At 50.0% G+C, this 21,182-nt stretch overlaps 1 protein-coding gene and 1 long non-coding RNA gene across 3 annotated transcripts; both read right to left on the bottom strand.

Annotated features, from left to right (window-relative positions):
• Window positions 1–10,852: 10,852 nt before the first annotated feature.
• On the bottom strand, window positions 10,853–14,734 carry LOC311533283. Its single transcript, XR_014714543.1, has 4 exons — window positions 14,528–14,734; window positions 12,782–12,843; window positions 11,773–11,811; window positions 10,853–10,946 (listed from the first exon to the last, which is right to left on the bottom strand). It is a non-coding gene; the product is annotated as an uncharacterized lncRNA (long non-coding RNA).
• Window positions 14,735–15,632: 898 nt separating this feature from the next.
• LOC311533282 (interferon alpha-inducible protein 27-like protein 2A) lies at window positions 15,633–21,182 on the bottom strand. Of its 2 annotated transcripts, none has more exons than XM_084652573.1 (5): window positions 21,036–21,182; window positions 18,292–18,344; window positions 17,511–17,549; window positions 16,598–16,759; window positions 15,633–15,978 (listed from the first exon to the last, which is right to left on the bottom strand). In XM_084652573.1, the coding sequence occupies exons 2-5, from the start codon at window positions 18,296–18,298 to the stop codon at window positions 15,905–15,907; spliced, it is 282 nt and encodes a 93-aa protein (XP_084508699.1). In that variant the 5' UTR covers window positions 18,299–18,344; window positions 21,036–21,182; the 3' UTR covers window positions 15,633–15,904. The 2 variants fall into 2 exon arrangements, with proteins under 2 accessions (XP_084508699.1, XP_084508698.1); XM_084652572.1 differs by lacking the exon at window positions 21,036–21,182 and adding an exon at window positions 19,591–19,747.

Raw genomic sequence — 21,182 nt, 5'->3', positions numbered from 1 at the left:
GTGGACAGATTTACAAAAGAACCAAGCGACCTGCCATAGTAATAAGCCATCCATCACTTTGCTTGATGGTAACGGTAAAAATAAAGTTGCTGAGGATATAAGTGCAGCTGCTGTGTGAGAGCACAATTGGCATTACCCATCTGCTGCTACGAATGTCATGTAATAATTCTTAACAGCCAGCTCGATTCCTTGGTACAGGACAACTTAGTTTAGCTGTTGCCCCTGAAAATCCACAGCTAAAGTTTATCCTAATCATTTAGCTGTTTGCCAGAAGCTGGGAACGGGCGACAGGGGATGCATCACTTGAGATGACCTGTTCTGTTCACTCCCTGTGGGGGCACCTGCCATTGGCCACTGTCAGAAGACGGGAGACTGGGCTAGATGGACCTTTGGTCTGACCCAGTGTGGCTGTTCTTACGTTCTTATGTAACATCACTTTAGCTGGGGGGGGGGGAATCAATCCAAAATGCGGTTTATGCCCTCTAATAGGTACAGTGAAATTCTCCAGTTTTTCTAATTAAAGATCCACATTTCTCCTTTGTATTTAGACACATTGGGTGTGGGAGGCGAGTGGGAGTGTTTTTAAGGCCCTGATTCTGCCAAAACTTGCGTGTACTTAACCTGAAACACATGAATAGTCCCGTACTGACCCACATGAGTACACGTAAGCATGTGTATAAGTGGTTGCAGGATTGGGACCTAAGTGGTACATTTGCAGCCTACTAGCAACCCTTCCTCGTTCACAGAAAGCATCTTAAAGTCGAATGACTGTTCAATTTAAACTTGCTGAACACGACTAAGTGCTGGAAAAGGTAAGAGAAATGATACAGCACTGGTCACATTTCTGTTTAGACAAAGAGATAAATTTATAATAGTGCAGTTAACATTTGCCACACCAAATAACTGTCCTGAGAGATTTCAGAGGAGCAGCCATGTTAGTCTGTGTCCGCAAAAAGAAAAGGAGGACTTGTGGCACCTTAGAGACTAACAAATTTATTTGACCATAAGCTTTTGTGGGCTACAGCTCACTTCATCGGATGCACAGAATGGAACATAGAAGAAGAAGATATATACACACATACAGAGAACATGAAAAGGTGGAGTCAGAGGCTAATTAATTAAGATGAGCTATTATCAGCCGGAGATAAAAACTTTTGTAGTGATAATCAAGCTAGCCCATTTAGACCGTTGACAAGAAGGTGTGAGGATACTTAACATGGGGAAATAGATTCAATACGTGTAATGACCCAGCCACTCCCAGTCTCTATTCAAACCCAAGTTAATGGGATCTAGTTTGCATATTAATTCAAGCTCAGCAGTTTCTCAGAGTCTGTTTTAGAAGCTTTTCTGTGGGAGAGCATGTGTAGTATTTACACACACACACTTTTTTTTTTAAGCACTAAATATTGCACTAATACTGTTTAGTGATAACTACTGAACCACATGGGTTTCCTCTAGGTAGACCAAAGAGTGACCAGATATTTTAGGCCCACTTCCAAAGCTGTAACCTGGGTTCTTATGAAGCCAAATCTATCAAGACAAGTTATGGAAGCTCTGTATGATTTTTTTTTGGTATCTTTGTAGCATCATTGTAAGGGAGCCAGACATAAGCATTAACAGCTGGTGTTCACTTAAGGAGACAGACATGGTTAAACCAAGACTTTTATTAAAAACAATGGCATGTGTTTTGAAAAGGTCGTAGCAAAACTATGGGAATGGCAGCTCGATGACCAATCCCCTTGGTTAATGCATTTATCCCAGGTAGATTATTGTAGAAGATCTAGTAACTGGAATACAAATGTTAGAAATAGAAAGCCTTGTACACTAATGTAGTATAAGTGTATAACACTGGATAAGGCTCCCTTTTTATACATGCTTCAAAATACAAAAAAGTGGAGTTTTGTTTGTTTGTTTTTTGGGGGGGGGGTTAAAGAAAAACCCTGTGCTTGCTGCACCTGGACACTAGGGAGGGCATCGTATTGGTGCAAAGGAAGAGAAACACAGTCCTGACCTCGGAGGCAGAACTTCTCTGAACTCTATTTCAAAGGGAACACAAGGGACGTTTTTTGGCCCCAGGGAAAAGTCTCACATTAATATAAAAAGAATTTAAGATACTTTAGCAAGTCCATTCGAGTAGTACATTTTTATTGTTGCTCTTGCAATGATATTTTTCTTTTCCCCACGATTTAGGCTCAAATCCCAGAGATACTCACGGCCTTAACTTTAAACTTGTGAATAGAAGCCTAGACATGAATGAGACTATTCTTGTGCTTGAAGTGGAGCATGAGCATAAGCGTTTACAGAGTCAGGGCCTTAATTATATACAAACAGGATTTAAGCATTAGTCTACTTCCTTTATAACAAAGTGTTTAGTCAATTAACAAATGATAAATCCACAGAAGTTCTTGGGCTGGTCCATATTATTGCAATGATTTTTTTTTTTTTTTAAATAACCAACAGTTGTAGGTCTGGCCTTTGCTCTCTGTGCGTGTAGTGGCTATGTTCTGAGGAATCGCAGTGGGGTAGGGAGGTTTTGGAGAAAGTGGCAGGTTTAAGTGTGTGTGTATATATATATTAAACACCTACGGCATTTGTGGGGTTTTTTTTTTTATATTGTTCTGATAAAAAGTTCTCATTTCACGTATCAGTCCAGTCGGTCATCTGTCACCCTGTACAATTTGAATTAAACACTGTTTATAATAAAACTACCTACATCTTTGTCAGTGTCTCATCTGTGTGTGTGGAAACAAAGGGCTGGTCAGATTCTGCTCTTACACCAGTATGAATCCTGAGGCATTCAGGATTTACACTGGTGTAACTAAGTGCAGAACCTGGCCCCAAGTATTCTTCCCCATTTATCCTGCATGTTTAACGTGTGTCCAGCCACCCATCCCTCCCTACCCATTCTACCCCCAAAGCTGGGTCTGATGGACTCATGCAGATCACTCCCGAATTAGCGTATAGAGGTTGCATGGAGAGTGCTCTGTACAAGTTAACATTCATTTGTTCGTCAGCCCTATGTTGACTTAGTCTGGTTAGGAAAAGAGGAAAGAGCCTTTTCTTAAGCCCACCTGAAAGGAATTAGTTTCTATATGGTGCTTAGGTAGCCTTTACGTCTCCACCAGGTGCCTTATATTAGCGTGCGAGCTTTGGAGGTGCTCAGAGGAGGTTTCAGGGGGAGGTCAGCCTTTTTAGGAACAGTAACAAAGGGAGAACTTTATATTCTGCAGCCTGTAAAGCTTTGCTGCTTGGAAAAGGTGACCTTTGCCAATATGAAGGTCAAGCCAGCAGGCGCGCTGGAGAGACCCTACTGCTAGCATGACACGCTGGACCTGCCGCTTGCATAGCCCAGGGAAGCTGCCTGGGCTTGTGTGAACAGGGTGAGGTAAGATTGTCCTGCTTGGAGATTCTTTACATCAGGTGTCACGTGAATATGCTTAACTGTGCAACAAGGCTCAGACGGGGACCCATGTGCTCTCTACTGTTGGGGTGAAAGCCAACAGGGTAATAAAGATGAGGTGTATCCCACACAGAGGCAGGGGGTTGCAGCCTGGGGTTGCTGGAGAGGAACCTGGGGTCCTTTTAGCCCCCCAGAGCTGTGGAGTCTGGAAGTAAACTTGTTTTTTCTCTGCATCAGAGTATTGTGCTACCATTCATCAGCACATTGACCAATGAGAAGTTATCTTCTGCAGGCTTCATCTAGAAGTTTAGCATTGAAATCTGGTCCCATACCAGTTTGCTGCTGTAACAGAGTTGGTCTGCAAGGTTGTTCTTTGATTTTGGAGGGTCGCTTGGGAGCTGAGTGTGCCAATACTGCTTTGTTAACATCACACGGCTGGTTGAAAGGCTGTCTTTTTAAGAATTAAAAAGGGTGGGGGGGAGATTTGGCATGGGGGCAGATGAATGAGTGAGCAAAGTACCTTCCGCTGAAAATGTGGGAAGGTTCCCCGAGCCTTTTTATATATATTTTTACACCCACCCATCCCTTGTTTGCAGAACAAAAACTACTGCCCCTTCACTCCCTTCCTTCTCAGACTTGTCTCCCCGGCAAGGAGTCCGACAATAAGGGGTCGGGGTGAGAAGGGAAGAAGCTGATGTGCAGGCTTGTTTATAGGGCGTGAAAGAAGGCAACACTGGCAACGAACTATAGGCCTTCCCAGCGCTGCTGCAGGAGCGGGCTAAACTCAGCTGCCCTCTTGAATGCAGTATAGCATGCACCCACGGGCCAGTTTACCATGAGTGGCTGGGAGTGCCCTAAAGCTTTAAATCGGCAGCCACCCTAATCCAAGCACGTGGTAAAGTGACAGCCTCCCTGCTCTGTCCTGCCCCTCTGGGGTCCCAGAGACTAACTCTTGTGGACACCTGTGCATCAGGAACCTCCTGATCTTGTTAGCTCATTGCTCAGAGACTGCTGATAATGACTTCTGGTCAGTGCTGACGCAGGCTGGATTCTAAATAAGCTGTTTGGGCCAGGACCTGCCTTTCCATTATGTCCGTACAGTGCCAAGCACAATGAAGCCCTGATCTCTGTTTGGAATCATCGAAGAGCTGCCCTAATGCAAGTGACCCAAAATAACGACAGTGCCGACTGACTGCCCTGTGCCATCAGTCTGTCCCCTGGCTCTCTACACACTTAACTGTGCAACCAGCTGCACTAAGTCAGCCTTTAACTTGGCTAGTGGCCTCTGTAGGTGTAGTGAGCAGTGAGACCTGGGGAAGCTGCGTGGTCTCTCCAGGATACTGGGTAAGGCTTGAGGGGCTGATCTTCTTGAAGACCAGGAGGAGACTAGGTCCTAGGCTATTTTCTCTCCATGGAGAAGATTTTCTGGATATTGAAATTAAGGGAGAGTTAGGCTCATTCTATTGCTCCTACATCTATCCCTGGCACGTAGGGCGCTTTATGGAGCCATTACTGGGCAAACCCTGCTAAGCATTGTAAGGTGTAAAGAACAGAGTTTGACTTTTTGGTGGTTTTGAAATACGTAGGTAAAGCACTAGGCTGACGGCTGCTGCTTCCAAATCAGAAGAGTGGAGATTCTCCGGCAGAAACAGTGGGCTATGGGCTGAACTCATGGATTAGAGCAGATTAGGGGATTCCTGGCATCTGGCCACCAGTTAACTATTGTCCTCCTCCTGTTTTTGAATAAATTATGGTAAAGAACAGATGTTCCATTTTCACACAATCATGCAAAGCTGTATATTCAGAAAAACACACACCCCACAATTTCCCTTGTTTTAAAATAGCTCCAGTTACTTGGGGTAGCTTTGTGACTATGAAAGTTGGCATCAAACTTTTTAAAAGTGAATTGGTCACACACAGTGAAGTAAAGGATGAATAGCAGGTTGGGGAGGTGTCATGCTGCTGACCCTCTTGGCTGGGTAATTTGCTTGTGCGTAAGCAAATGTGGGACACAATTAATGACAGACCCCATGAGAGAGACATGAAAATGTATCCATGCAGGACCCTCAAAGCGCGGCAGGGATGCCTTCCTTTACAGGAAGGGCTATTGCCACCTCCAGCCGTCTCATGATTCTACAGGGCAGACGCAAATAACTTTCAGTGCTAAGAGTGAGAACACACCAACTCTGCATGGAGTAATTTGACAAAAAAACCAAACGAGCGACATCCCGTAAAACAAGGGACAGTCAAGCGGTGTCTCTGAGCAACGCTGGTCTTAAAGCCTGAACAGGTGCTGGGCTCTCTTCTCTCCCCACCCCCTCTCATCCTCCAGTGGGGAGCGCTGCCAGCAGAAGGAAACCCTGGATCCCTTTAAAAAGTGCCGGCATGACCTTGCTGGAATTAATCAGGGGAGTAGTTTGAGTCAGCATGTTTCCACACTTGGGGCACAAAATGCAACCAAGACTTATGCAAATATTAGCAACTGTATGGGAGAGAGAATCTCTCACTGGCCACAAACCAGCTTTGAGCGCACGCAGGAGGCCCTGATACTTCTCCCTCAGCTCTGAAGTGAGACAGGGCAGGGTTCCCCCATCATTGCAATGCTCGGCCATTAAATAGCAGCGATTAACATATATGCATTTAAAGAACATCCTTCTCTCCAACCCTTCCCCTCCCCCCCACCATAAGCTACTTGTCTTCCCTTTCAAGCCCTTGACAGCCTCTCCCCATCCCACCCGTCATCAGGCCTTTGCTACAGGGATGTCAGCTCTGCCTCCATTGCCCATGTGTTACATTTTCAAACAAGCCCCTTTGTACTTCCATACCCCCCCCCCCCGACTCCCACTGTCCCTCAGGTTTGGAGTTGCTCCTCCTGAATATAAACAGCGCTACCATTGTTGACCTTGAGTTCCTCCCTTAAAACTCTCCTTTTCTGTGATACCTATGAAAAAAACCCTTAAATTCAATCACTGGTGTGCTGAGATCACTGCTCATCATGCAGCCCAATATTATCTCCTCATATCTGTCTGTACCCACATGTTGTCTCTTGTTGCTCTCTGGGGCAGGGACCCTCACGGTGTTCTGATTGTACAGTGCCTAGCACAGAGGGGTTCGGTATGCAGTAATGCAAGTAACAAGGTTTTGCACCAAAACAGTAGTTCCTGCTTTCCTAAACACAGGTTATCACCAGGCACCAATGTCCATCAAAGGTCAAAGAGATGAAATGGCATGGGCCAGCTCCTCAGCTGGTGTAGATCAGACTGCTGTCATTCACTTCTGATTACACCAGCTGAGGATCTGGTTCTGGTCCCAGGCTGGTAGCTTTGTGCATACATTGGAGAACTAGGCTCTGATACTTTACAAGTAGACAGGTGACTGATCGGTGTTCTGCAGCATCAGGAAACCTATCAGTTCCCTTGGGAAGGGCAGCTGACTGGTCACTTCTCTGTATTTGGGGAGGGTGCTTACCAGAGACCCTCTCTATAGATGGAGTCTGCCTGAAGTAAAACCCAAATACCCAGGGTGCTGTGGAGGCAGCATGTTTGATCTCTCGGCAAGAGCTAAACGATAGGAGGCCAGGGGCTAACCTTGAGTGGACTCCCAGCAGAGCTGCTGGCTTGCTCGCTGTTTGAAATGCATCTTTAAAGTCACTGCATGGAATGCTAGTTACAGAACAGCGAGCAGCAGGAGCCACTGACCCACAGAATAACCACAGGCAACAAGGGGAAAAATGCTCTTCTTGTATACACGGAAAAAGGGGATTTCTGCAAAACTGGCCTTTTGGGGTCCTAGGTAGTCAGTCGACCAGACTCAGACTAAATGTGGTCAGGCGGCAAGTTAAAGAGATGCCTTTATCTAACTTCCAGCCCTGCAAACACCCCCCCCCCAGATCAGAGAGTGGAGCTGGGGGGCTTTCCTTATGTGCCTTCACCTGCAAGAGGTTTTAGAGGCCAAATTCCACGCACAGCGACACCTCTGCAGTCACACACAGGCCTGGAGCCTGGTGCGCAGTTCTGCTGAGGACGCATCAGAAGGAGCTGAAGCCTGCTCATGCATCTGCAGCTAGGCTGGGGATGCAGAGCTCAGCGTAAAAGCCACATAAAGCTACTGGGTCACCACAGCAAGTGCACGCGACTCTGACCTCACACCGGGAGCTAAGGTGGGGAAGGGAGCCATGTTTGGATAAAACAGCAGGTACAAGTGTGACTCACCAGCCAGCCCAGCCCCAGGGAGCTGCTCATGGGACACAGGCTCTCCTTCTGCATCCCTTGCTGAAGGCACCGGGGCCCTGGTCTGCTTCTTCTTGCAGCTCAGTCCTCTGGCTGGGTCACGCATAGTCCCACTCCTTCCACGGTAAACCAATGGTCCGACAAGCAGTCCACCAACCTCACAGTGGACTTTGGGTCTCACGCCAGTCTCACTAGTCCTTACACGTAGCATCAGGGGACTTCATCAGTCCTCCCCCCTTGTTGGGGGGTTTCTGCTCCACCTTCCTCAGTGGGCAGATAGGGACCCTTGAATCAGCAGCCAAGGCCTGACTACGCAGACCCCTTGCTTTCTCTGTGGAATCTCTTCCTATGTTGCTGTGTCTTAGGCCTCTCTCGCAGCCTTTTCCCAGGCTCTTGGTGTATCAGGGCCACTCCCTCCAAGCCTCTTCCCCAGGCTCCCTGCAGAGCTTCCTGCTGGCCAGCTGATTCTGCAGGAGGGAAGTTCTCTCTCTCTCTCTGGAAGGGTAGTCTCTGACCCAGCATGCAGCCCTGGGCAGACTCACTCCCTGCCACTTCCCTTCCCAATTGCCTTGGGCTCCCTGTTGCAGGCCTAGCTACCTTCAGGGAGACCCTGTCTGCCAGCAGAGCTCCTAGCTCCGGCCAAGCTTCCCTACTTGAGTGAGAGCCAAGCACCTGCTCTCCCTCATAGCCAGCCACACCTGTACCAGGTTCAGCCCTTTAATGCCTCCCTCTGGGCTTGACACGCATGGCAGGTGTAGCAGGGCAGGGGCGATTGAGCTCCTCCAGGCTCTCACTGACCCCTTCTGGCCCCAGGTGGGGTTGGTACACCTCATCACCCTCCACTGAACTGGCCTTGTTTACGGAAACCTGCAGTAACTGTTCACTTTTCTGTGCACACCACCAGGGCCAGCTGCCTGAGTTGATCAAACTCAGCCTCTGTGCCGGAGGCTAATGGTCACCACGTTAGTGTAGATTAATCTCTCTCTGAGAAAGCTGGTGGAGAGTATTTTTATATGATGGTAGAACTAGTTTTTACCTTTGCATCAGATCTCCGGTCCCCCATAGCAGCTCCTTAGCGTCTTTGGTATTTGCTGAGCCAATAAGCACTGGCTCAACTCAAGGTAACAGATACCAGGAGCTGTTTCACGTGAGCATTAAGCTCTCAGACAGTTCGTTCTCGTCCGGCTACACGCAAAGATCGGTAGTGTCAGCATTTCAGCGAAGGGGGGTCTAAGTCAGGCAGCGGCTTCTGATTCAGCTGCAGCAAGGGAACGCGCAAGATGTAGACGACCAGAATTGGTGATCAGATTACGCTTTGTTCCCATGGGGCGGCAGGTGAATAGTGCTCAGCACAGGGGCTGGAATTAAGAGCGCAGGGGTTGCTGGTGCACCCCCCGGCTTAACGTGGTTTCCGTCATATCCAGGGTTTACAGTGTGGTTCAATGGCTCCCACGCTACACATTGTTCCAGCCCCCCAGCAATCAGGATGTGAAATAGTTTTTGTGCCATTGGGCTAGCTGGAGACGCCAGCACACTGGCCTGGACGCAGGGGACCATTTGTGATCTCCACTCCAGAGGGGCCTTATTGGCAGACACTAGTTCTTGTTGGAGCTTTCCCCTTTTGGGGCTTTGCACACAGCTGGACTGCATTGAGCAACAGAAAAGATCCCTACGAGACCGGAAAGAGAGGTAGCATCGTGCTCCCCAGCACCCTGCCCCTGAGTTAGGAATGGACACGAGCTGGAACCCCAAATGCCCTGCAACGCCCTCTTCTGGGAAGGTGCTGGGCATGAGCAGACTCCAACTGATCGTGGCTGTGGTCACGCTCAGCGAGTGTGTGTGTGTGGCATGCATGCACAAACGCCGTGGTCAGCTTCCACTCTGCCACACACTCAACAGCTGTCAGCTCTGTAACGACATTTAAATCAGCAAAAGGCTTTTATTGTTTTCTCACATTTCAGCCAGCAGGAATAACTCAGTCACCAGCCAAACCAACTGTAAAGGCTGTTTGTGGAGAAGGCAGAAGAAGCAAGCGGCAGGCTGCAGTGGTTGTTTCTGCAGGAGGAAGAACAGTCATAGCTTTCACTTTGGAAAGAAGTATGCAAGTGCTCCCCCAGCAGCTGCCAGGATACCTTTTGTAGCAAGAGAAAGTCCTGCAGCACCTGAGAGGAAACAGAGGAAATGTTACCCCAGTTCCTGAGCTCTCCAAGCAGGCCAGTTAACCCCTGCCTGTGGTACATCAATTTCCAGCAAAGCTCCTGCTGACACAGTCTGACGGGGGGCACAACAAAACAAATAACCCTCCTTCGTTTTTGGCATGGATCTAATGGATTACGTTCTTAAATCGGCCTGCCGTCACCAGGACGAGCAAGACAGCCGTGTGCTTTGTTCCCCTGTCTTCACAGAACACACTGGAATCTGCATTCCTCTAGCTCGGGTCATTTGTGTCTAATGCAGAATAATGAGTGAGCCCAGTCCACAGCTAGAGTGGAGTTAAACACGTCTGGCTTCCTTTTGCCCTCGCCTTTAAGGGCCTTCTGTGGATTTATATGAGTAACAGCAGCTACTTTCTAAGCTCTTCCCCTTCCCCTCACTCCCTTCTCCTGGGCACTTAGAAAACCAAAACACTTTCTTTCAAGCATCTGCTTGTTTGTGTTCCTCTGCAGTGGAGTGGCAGCCGAGTGTAATTGCACATACACCCGGTTCGGTGTTGGGATAAGGCTAGCGTCCCTGGCTTAATTTCTCCTGGCTGGCTAGAGCTGTGAGATTGAGGAAGCATCCCCCCTGGCAATGTGGAATTCCACCTCTTGCCTGACAGCATTTGCAGCTACAGGTCCTGCATCTGACGGTTTCCCCTTTGCAAGAAGATCGTGAACAGGATCCTAGGTGAGTGCAGGATAAGGCCAGTGCTAGTTAGGCAGTGAGCCCAGGTCCCCACTAGCGAGACCACTGATAACAGGATAGCATGGAGGACCATACGAACAGGGAGGAGCAGAGCTCATTTGCCAAGACAGTGGAGGGACAGTTCTTTACATGCAAGAGAAGTGAGAGCAAATGTGGAAATACTAAGATCATCCTTCACTGCAGAATTGTTTGCCAGATCAGACACTGATGCATATGAACGAAGCTCAGCTCCTAATGCCTGCTAGACTTACCTATGGATTGCAGGGTTGCCACAGCACTTCCAGCGGCTACCCCTCCTCCATTGGCTACAGCCGCTGCTGACATCATTTTGGCAGCAGGTGTCCCAACTGCAATGCCTGCTCCAGTAAAGCCTGCTGCCCCGAGCGCTGCTGGGACAACAACGGTGGCAACTCCTGCATGACAAAAAGTGCTGCAAAATGGGATCCCAGAGCACTGCATCTCCAGCTTCGGTCCCCAGAGCCACCCCCAGACCGGCTCCCTCACTGCTTCAATTGCTCATGCTCTGAACCACCACCCATGGCTCCATTTTTGCAGTGGCAAAATTCAATACAGGGCTTGTACATTTTCAAGCCCCCGTCCTGACTCCACCCCTTCCACGAGACCCCGCCCCTGCCCCACCCCCATTCCAACCCGTTCCCCAAAGTTCCCGCCCTAACTCCGCCCCCTCCCTGCCCCTACTCCGACTCCCTCTCCAAATCCCCGCCCCGGCCCCGGCTCTTCCCTGCCTCCTCCCCTGAGTACGCCACGTTCCCGCTCCTCCCTCCCCTCCCGGAGAGGCCAAACAGCTGTTTGGCGGCAGCCGGGTGGGCAGCGCTGGGAGGTAGGTGGAGGAGCGCGGACACGGCGCTCTCAGGGGAGGAGGAGGTGGTGTGGGAGGAGGGGAGCTTGGCTGCCGGTGGGTGCCGAGCACCCACTAATTTTTCCCCGTGGGTGCTGCAGCCCTGGCGCACCCACGGAGTCGGCGCCTATGTCTCCAGCCCCTCTCCCTGCTCTCCTGTGAGCGCCTGCAGCTTCGCATGGCTTGGGGCAGGCATCAGACAGCCAAGTGCCGCAGCATTCTGCTCCACACGGGTCATAAGGGCCAACACGTTCTCAGTAGGCGAGACCCCTGTGCTTTGGGAGAGCAAATGAGCCAAGTAAACCCAAGGTGCAATAAATCTCAGTTACAATCTCAAGTATTTTGCAATATTGACCCACTGTCCTGAGCTTGCAACTTACCTAATCCAACAGTTGCTCCCACAGCAATGGGGATAAATCCTAGGAAAGGAGATGTTTATACTAGTGAGCCATCAAAGACTTCAGCAGATGATCAGCAGGTCAGAATAGAAATGGGGAGAGGCCTGTGATGCTGGTTAGCGTGAGTGACCTGGATTTTGTTTGAACGTTCCCTGTCTCTAAACATGCTGGATTCCACTTTGCCATCATCTTTGAGCATTTCTACTCGATAATGAGCTATGTACTCAGGGCTCCACTCTCTGAAAGGCTTGCTCATTCTCTTGATTCAAGAGCACTGACCAGCCCCAGGCCTCCTGGTAGGGTGACCAGACAGCGAGTCTGAAAAATCGGGCCGGGGTGGGGGGGTAATAGGTGCCTATATAAGACAAAGCCCCCAAAATCTGGACTGTCCCTATAAAATCAGGACCTCTGGTCACCCTAGCTCCCGGTGAGGCCAGCAACGCTGGGAAGATGGCTTCTGGGATCCTCGGGGCCGGGTAGGCGCAGCAGTGAAAAGGGAAATAAAGGGATATTTTAAAAGGGATGCTCCAAAAGGGATATTTTAAAAGGATCAAATAAAGGAGAACCAAGGGACCAGTGAGATCAGTGGAATGACTCCCGATTTACACTGCTGTAGCTCACCAGAATCTGGCCCCCTCCCAGTCTTTCCAAGCTAATGCTTGTCACAGTAAGCCTTTCTCTGCCTTAGTTCAATGGCAAATAGATCCTCACGCAAGCCGTGCTGTATGAACAGACCACTGGGCTGCATTAGAAGAGCAAGTTTCCCAGGCCTGCCCATGTACATAGGAATTGCCAAACTGGATCAGACCCGAGGTCCATCTCCATCCAGTTTCCGGTCTCTTACAGGGGCCAGAGCCAGATGCAAGAACCCCTGTTCTGGGCTTGCGGGGTTACTGGCTGCCTGCACGATACCCTGACGCATTTGTGTTGCCTGGGACGGAGACCGTTCCTGGTCAAAGCTCAGTTCGTGAAAGAGAAGGACCTTACCAACCATGACTCAGACTCTGACCCACACGCCCTGATGACTGGGATAGCAGCTCCGCTTCGTCAGCCCTGAGCAAAAAGCCAAACATACACTTAGACCAGGTCTGAGACTCCGCCCACGCCCCATGCCTCGGGCAGGTGCCAGAGGCCTGGGGTTACGTCGGCAACAGCATAGGGCAACTCCCTCCTAGCAACGCCCAGTGCAGCTCTGGGGAGGTGTCCCAGAGCCACTAACACAAGCGAGCCTCAGCACAGGCCTCTTCCTTTGCGGAGCCTGCGCTAATAGCTGGGGTAACCCATCCTCCTCCTGCATAGCTGAGCCCCACATGGAGGGTGTGGGACCTTGTCACGGACAAGTGAACTCCTAGCTGCAAGGAGTCATGCCCAGTGCACGTGTGGGGAGCACAGCTCTGTTGGGAAGCTGCACACGTATCAAGAAATTCTAGGGTAACAACCACGGCCCAGCTCCTCCTCTGCTCTTCCCTTCCCCTGCCTGGACTGCCACCACCTCAGCATAGGGTTGACTTTGTCCCTGTCTCCTTCCCTTGGCGTGTGCAAATTCCTCCCTTTCTATAGCAGCTGCAGTGTAAGCTGGGATGTGGCTTCTAAAAACCATGTAATGAGCCAGCTGGGGTAAAAGCCCGGCTGGTCCCTCGGTGGGTGAAGCCAGACAATTGCTGCGCTCTCGAATGGACTCACATGAAAATGATAAAAGACAAAATGTGCTCTCACCCGGGGGGCGAACGCTTCTTGCCAAAGGCTCACTCTGTTGTGAGCTCTTATGCTCAGGCCTTGTCCTCAAAGGAAACTGGCACACTCAAAAGGCAATCCTGGGAGCTTAAATTCATAATTTTGCTAGCCACTAAAAATCTTGGGCTTCGTAAAGACGCTGGGTTTCGGGCGTATGACAAAAATCGGTAACCCATTCACCTCTTTGTCCTGCGGCCACAGGGGCATTAAAGGGGCCACATCACCTGGACTGGTCCCGTACCCTAGGTGTCAACTCCATATTCTAAACAATCTGTGCGACCTTGCATTTAGCTGTGACACCCGGAGTCCCTGTCCCAGACCTGACGAAGAGCCCTGTGTAGCTTGAAAGCTCATCTCTCACACCAACAGGAGTTGGTCCAGGAAGAGCTATTACCTCACCCACCTCGTCTCCCCTAAAAGCTGGTAGAAGATGGAGATTCAGAAGCTTTGAAGAAGCATTTGCCCCCCTCTCGGCTGTAGCTATGCAAGCTCTAACAGGACCATGTTCTCAGGGCTTCTCTACGCTGATTGGCCCAAACAGAAGGCCTGCTTACAGCTTTGTGCGCAAACAACACAGGAAACGAAACTGATTTCTTAGATTTCTATTTTCCAGCCCAAGTTGGACTTTATTCACCCTGGAAGAATCTTTCTTCCAAAGCCTGAATGAGGAATGATGGGTGCTTAAAGTAGGATTTCATTTAAAGGCATCATTCACTTCCCCGGCAGTTCGTCTTTCAGGAATTGTGTATAAACGACATAACACAGTTTGGTGATTTTTGCCAAGACCCACTGACCCATCCACCCCTTGTAACACTGAAACAAACAAGCAAAATTAAGCCCCACGCCCACCCCCACAATGCTTTATGTAATTTATAGGCATCCCTTCACTTCTCCTTGAATCATCACCCACTGCACGCAGATTCCCTAGCCCTGGACAGAGTTAGAAGTGGCAGGTCAGGGCTATTAGAATGAAGGGTCTCTTACCCTCAGAGCAGCAACTTACCTCCAGCACCGGGTGAGCAGAATGAATTGATTGCTGTGCAATGCAGCTGTATCAGGAACTCAGTTTCCAGGCGTCTGCTACTGCATGGGTATGTGTGTCGAGAGGACAAAGCATCCTGCACCAACAGCAGGGATGGCAAGATCCCACGCCCTGCTCCCCTTGAACCTCCCTGCCGCCGGACACCCGGATGCTGGAGGATTTGCATGTTAACATTTGTAGGGCACAAACAGAGAAAACCACTTGCAGTGCCTCCCCTTGTGATCCAGACCCAAATGGTACAGTCCTTCTATGCCAAGACAGTAAACCCCTTCCTTGCCACATCCTAGCCGGGCCGGGTACCACCTCCCCATCTCCTTGCCCAAGAAACATTCTGTAGATACAAGCTGCAAAACAACTGCCCCCCTGGGGTTCCACCCTCTTCTGTGCGGCTGTAGAGTGGCTAGAGGGGACCTCTGTGGTTTAAAATTCTGCTTGGTTGGGTTTTTTTTGCTTGTTACATTAGCCTAGAAGATTCAGTGGTCAAGGCGAACTAGTGAAATGGTGACATCACAAGAGGCTGAAAGGTGAGTAATTGGGGGAGGGGGATTTTTAGTGACATGGCCCAAAACTCTGTTTTCTGTTTGATTTTAATACCCACGTAACTCTAATGTCTGGACTAGACAGAGAATGGTTTCATCCTGGTTTGAGACTGTTACAGTAATGTGGGATTGGAGGACCAGCTGCATCAATCCACTCCACAAGGCCCTAGTAGCAGGGGTGCTCTTCTTAGAGCTTTCCCATCTCACCGTATTGCGTGTCCTGGGGCTGAGTCATCAAGAAACAATAAGGAACAATACTCCACTGAGTAACCCGCCACTGAGCTAGGAATGGCTAGACATAGCCACATTGAGTGGCCACAAGATTAAACCCCAGATTTATTGCAAAGCCGGCTCTGGATAGATCTATCTCTGGCAGAGGTCTAGAGCTTCTAGCTCTTTTTTCCACTTTGACAACACTTTGTTTTGGTCCTGGCAATCCAGTGGCATGAAGGTGTGTGTGCACATTCGGTGAGCTATTTTTCCACTGACACACAATCAACAATTTTCAACCATAACAACTCAGGGCATTTAAATTTGCAAAAGTTTATTGATTTCTCACATTTCAGCCAACAGCAATAATTCAGCCATAATCCCAACAGAACTTGACGTCTGTTGTGGAGAAGGTAGATCAAGCGACAGATGTGCGGGAGCTGTTTCTACAGGCCACTTGTTTTTGCATTCAACTACAGAGCCATTTCTCTAACTTGCTACTTGATGCATAAGCCTAATGGTGCCATTGAGAAACTGCCAGCAGACGAGTCAGTGCGTCTTCCAGAGCATAAAGGAGCCGTTGGAGCTTTCAGAATAAGGCACTGGCTGCTGCCCCAACACCTACTATCGCAGCTTTGGCAGCTACAGGGAGGCCTGCAGCACCTGAGAGGAAACAGAGAATCAGCTAGTCAGTATCACGACGTTATACTAGCAGGCCAGTTATCCCCTTCCCACATCCGGGCACTACAGAAGTCATGACTCTTTGTGCTTTCTGTATGGATGCAATAGGTTACACTGTTGCTTGGCAGAGTCCCTTTTACCAGGAGCCAAGAGGCCGGTTCTGTACTTTGCTGACCAGTCTTGTTGGTGCAGCCTTGAACAGGAGTGGGATTTTCAAACACTCAAACACTGACACTATTCCCCTTAAAGTCAATGGGGCGCATCCCCAGCGAGAACAGAGTTAAGTGAGTGAACCCTGAGCACCTCTGAAGATCCCATCTGTTCCTCTACAGCAATGGAAGCGAGCAATGGTACGGAGTGAGCACCTAGTGAACAGAGAAGCTAGAGCATGTTGCATCTAAGTGCTTAGCAGTTTATTAGCAGGATCTGTGGGGAGCAGGTTTGGCCAGTCAGGGGAGAGACTCATTCCTCATTACATGCAAGAGAAGTCAGAACCACCGCAGAAATGCCAGACTCTCTCCATGAAGAGTTGTTCATAGGGCAGGAGTGCACTACCAGACACACGTGCATTTCAGTGACAGGTTAGCTCCCCATTACTTACCAATGGATTGCAGGGTTGCCACAGCACTCCCAGCGGCTACCCCTCCTCCACTGGCTATGGCCGCTGCGGACATCATCTTGGCAGCAATGGACCCAGCTGCAATGCCTGCTCCAGTAAAGCCGACTGCCCCGACTACTACTGGGATTCCAACGAATGCCACGCCTACGTTCATGACACAGTGATGATAAGCAAAGTCCAGGCTCCTACAGCAATTGCTTCTGCAGCAGAGCCAGCCCTCCATGGACCTGCACCCATCCACCCCCCCAGCTCCTCTCCTGGGTGGTCCAATGGATCGTGTGGTTAGCAACCAGGGAGGGCAACAGGGTCAGAGTGATATGGGGTGAACTGAACTGAACTTTCGCTAATCTGCAAAGCAAGCCCTAGCAGGGTGCACAAGTGGAGCTCAGAAGCAGCATCTTGCCTTCCTATCTCTGCTCAGCAGAGTGCATTGATGCTACAGGCCTTGCCGTACCCCTCTGGGGCCGGTTGCCCCTGGAAGGACAGCACCAGGGCAATAGCTGGGGATGGAGCTCTCACCAAGGGCACGTACTGTATAAGGAAGGCCTAGGCCCGGTATAGCCCAGTGGGTACAGGCTCTCCATTTTCACACCAGCAAAATGAACGGTGGGCTTGCAGGGTTTCAAAGGTATTGTCTCCAGCCCCTGACCCTGCTCCCACAGCGACCCTGCGGCCTCATGTGGGCTGGGGAAGAAGTCAAGCCGACAGGCAGAGTTCTTGTTCCCCACCAGTCTATAACATTGGATGCCTGACTCTCCTGAGGTTCATTCGCACTAGGAGGGATCCCTGCACTGCTGGGGCAGCTGGTGAGCCAGGAGAGTCCCGGGCCGAATAAGTCTTTGATAAGTACAGATGTCAAGTGTCAACCAGCCAGTGCCAGGGGTTAGCCCCTTACCTGCTCCAATTCCTGCTCCAACCAAAGTAACAAGACTGTCTAGGGAATGAGAATCTGATGTTAGTGACCCAGCAAAGACATTCACGTGCTATAAACATGTAATCATGTAAAGCTGGGGAGGTCTGTGCCATTAGTGAGCACCAGGATATTTTTTTTATTTGAACCTCTGTATCTAAAGCAGCTGGAGGGCCTGTTTCCAATGTGAAGTGTTTGATAAGGAGAGTGATGCCTCCTCAGCCTGGGGAATTACCTGATGGGTTCCCTGTCTCTGTCAAGCAGCATCTCACTGGCCAGGAGGCTGCAGCCAAGGCCGGGGAAGCCATGAAGAGCCTCAGCCCAATGTAACCGAGGCTCAGCATAGCAGAACAAGAGGGAAGGGATTTGGGGATGCTCCAGTCTGTTGCAAAAGGAACATTTAAAAAAGAAGAACTGAAGTGGCTCTGAAGTCTCCACCCCATCCTAGCCCCAGCCCGGCCGCCCATGGGAGCAGGGCCACTCAGGAGGCTGTTTGCCCTATGGTGGTGATGAGCCTCAGTCTGGCCAGCGCCAGGTAGAAGGAACCCAGCCAGTGGGGCTAGTTCTGAATTGTTCTCTTCACTACAAGGGCAGACACTTCCTCACGCACGCGCCACTGCAGGAAGGGAGCACTGGGGCTGCACTGGAAGTGTCCAGGGCCTCCCCCTGTTCTGGGTTTCAAGGGGTGGCTGGCTGCTAGCACAGCGTGGTGACTCCGTCGGGGGGCAATTCTTGTTCCAGGCACAGGTAAATAAAAGGCTCTTACCAAGCATGTTTGCTGCGTGTGGCTCTGAGTCTGTCACCTGGGTATCGTTGGCCCTGCACAGAAAGTGGGAAATGCAGTTAGTCCGGTTCTGAGCATCCTCCCAAATACAGCCCCTGGGGGCCAGTGCCACAGGTGTGGGGCTACACCACTGGCCGCACAAGCCAGCACACGTGTACTTGCTGGTGTTTGTACATGCCCCAGTGTCACTAACTAGCCCTCAGCTTCTTACCCACATGCAGCCTGAGCTAGTGTCCAGGGGTAACCCATTCTCGCAGCTGGTCTGCAAGATGTCTCGCCAAACCCCATCGCCCACCTAGCCAACCCCAGGGCTCGGCTCTCGTGCGTGCTTAGCACCCCTCCGATTGCACGTGGGGGATGCGTGGCTCTGTGCTACCACCCATCCAGCCTCGCTCCCTGCCCAGACTGTCCCCACCCATGCAGGACCTCCCTGCGCCATGCGAAGGGGGTTGTCTCTCACCCCTTTCATTCTTGGGCAGATTGTAGTTTAAATTCTTGCTGAACATTTCCCCTCCAGCTGGGGGTGCAAGCTCTGGGGCTGGGAATGAGGAGTTTGGGGTGTAGGAGGGTGCTCTGGGCTGGGACCGAGGGGTTTGGAGGGCGGGAGGGGGATTGTGTCAGGGGGTTGGGCTGTGGGAAGGGGTGCAGGCTCTGGGTAGGGCTGGGGATGAAAGGTTTGGAGTGCAGGAGGGTGCGTTGGGCTGGGATTGAGGGGTTCGGAGGGCGGGAGGGGAATCAAGGCCGGGGCAGGGGGTTGGAGTGTGGAGAGAGGCTCAGGGGTGCAGGCTCTGGGTGGCACTTACCTCAAGAAGTTCCTGGAAGCATGTCCCTTCTCCAGCTCCTATGCAGAGACATGGCCAGGTGGCTCTGCACGCTGCCCCATCCACAGGCACTGCCCCTGCAGCTCCCGTTGGAGCGCTGGAGGGGGGCCATTGGAGCGCATAGGAGCCAGAGGGGGGCCATGCCGCGGCTTCTGGGAGCCTCGTGGAGCAGCCCTGACTCTGCTCCCCGATTGGAGTGCTGGAGCGGAGCAAGCCCCAGACCCCGCTCCCCAGGGGGAGCTCGAGGGCCGGCTTAAAACGGCTGACGGATTTGGCCCGCGGGCCATAGGTTGCCCACCCGTGCCCTAACTGCCCTGCAATTTTGTTGTACTAGCCTCCTCCATCCCTGCTCTCCCCCCGCTATACATTAGTGAGAGCCTCAAAGGAAACAGCTTTCAGAGCCACCTGCCTTGAACCCTTCCAGAATATTTTTTAAAACAGTGTTGTTCACTGTCCCCACCTGGTTCCAGAAGATTGTCTGAGACCGACTCAAATGCATCCACTAAGAATCTCAAAGCTCTCTGCAGAAAAGTTAGACTCGGGGGGCTTTTCAAGGGGTACTCACTTGAAATTTGGTCCACAATCAAAGACAACCCTTCCCTTCTCCCTGCCCCCCCTCCAAAAAAACAACCACCCAACCCAAACCTCACAATTCAAGAGCATTAGAGAAGTTTGCATAATCACTGATGACAAGCAGGTGAAAGAGGAGCCCTAGGTTTCAATTTCCCAGCCCAAGCTGCGAGAAATGAAAAGGAGAAACGAAAGTAAAAGCAAACTCGGACTTAAAAAATACAGTAGAACCTCAGAGTTCCGAACTGCCGGGAATGGAGGTTGTGCCTAAAGCTGAAATGTTCCTATCGCTGAACTAAACGTTATGGCTGGTCTTTCAAAAGTTTACAACTGAACATTGACTTAATACAGCTTTGAAACTTCACAATGCAGAAGAGAATTGCTGCTTTTAACCATCTCAATTTAAATGAAACAAGCACAGAAAGAGTTTCCTGAGCTTGTCAAATCTTTTTCTTTTAAACTTTCCCTTTTTTTTTAGTAGTTTACATGTAACACAGCACTGTGCTGTACTTGCTTTCGTTTGTCTCTGCTACGGCCTGATTCTGGTTCCAAATGAGGTGTGTGGCTGACTGGTCAGCTCCTAACTCGGAGTTTCTACTGTACTAGGTTTCTTAATTAGAAGTGTGGCTACGCACGGGAAAGAAATCAGATTAAAAAGGCTCTTGCTAATGGGGAAGTTACTTGGTTGGAAGCCGTCTTTCCACATCTGTTGTAAATATCGTCTGCTCCAGGGAGAGCCTCACAGAGATAAGGTTGGCAGAATTACATTTTTTAAAATAAATTAACAGATACTGTTGTCTTTAAAAATGTGTCTATTTAAATGGTCACAGTGTGGGGTTTAAGCATTTTTATAGATTTAAATTTTCACCGTTGCAGGAAATTATTGGGGATGGGCAGGCAACGGGGTAAGGGTGTGTGTGAATAATTATTTAATGGCAGAAGACCTTGTTATTCAAAAAGTTAAAGCCTTATAACCTTTACGATGAATTGTCAACATCACATATCCAAATATCCAAAGTAAATAAATATCCTTCATTCAAACTCTAAGTTCTCTAGCAGCATTTGTCTTACTTTGCCTATCCATAAACTTCAATTATTGGAAATATTCTTTTGTGGGTGTGTGTGTATGCAGCAATCCACGTTTACCAATAAAAATCTAACCTTTGCAACCCTAATCAGAAGGTACCTGAAGCCCAGGCAAAGTTAAAAATGTTACTTATGTTATGGGGGGGGGGAGTAAAATTTATGGCACTGCAGGTTCCTGTCATTTTCAAAGTGTTTGTTTTTAGCACCATTGCAAGGTAAAATTCTCTTATCAACAGAGCAGCAACTTACCTTCAGCCTTGGGGCAGAATGGTCCACCCTCTGAGGAATGTCGCTATATATAGGGAGCGCTGGACCCAGCTATATACAGTAAACCAGCTCTTGCGTGGGTGTGTCTAGGACACACAGGACACGCAGCCCACCCCAAAGGCAGGGAAA

The sequence above is a fragment of the Lepidochelys olivacea genome (assembly GCF_965140295.1).
Source record: "Lepidochelys olivacea isolate rLepOli2 genome assembly, chromosome: 19".
In the NCBI taxonomy this organism is placed as follows: Eukaryota; Metazoa; Chordata; order Testudines; family Cheloniidae; genus Lepidochelys; species Lepidochelys olivacea.
The sequence above is the reverse complement of the archived record's forward strand: the minus strand, read 5'-3'. Positions and strand labels throughout refer to the sequence as shown.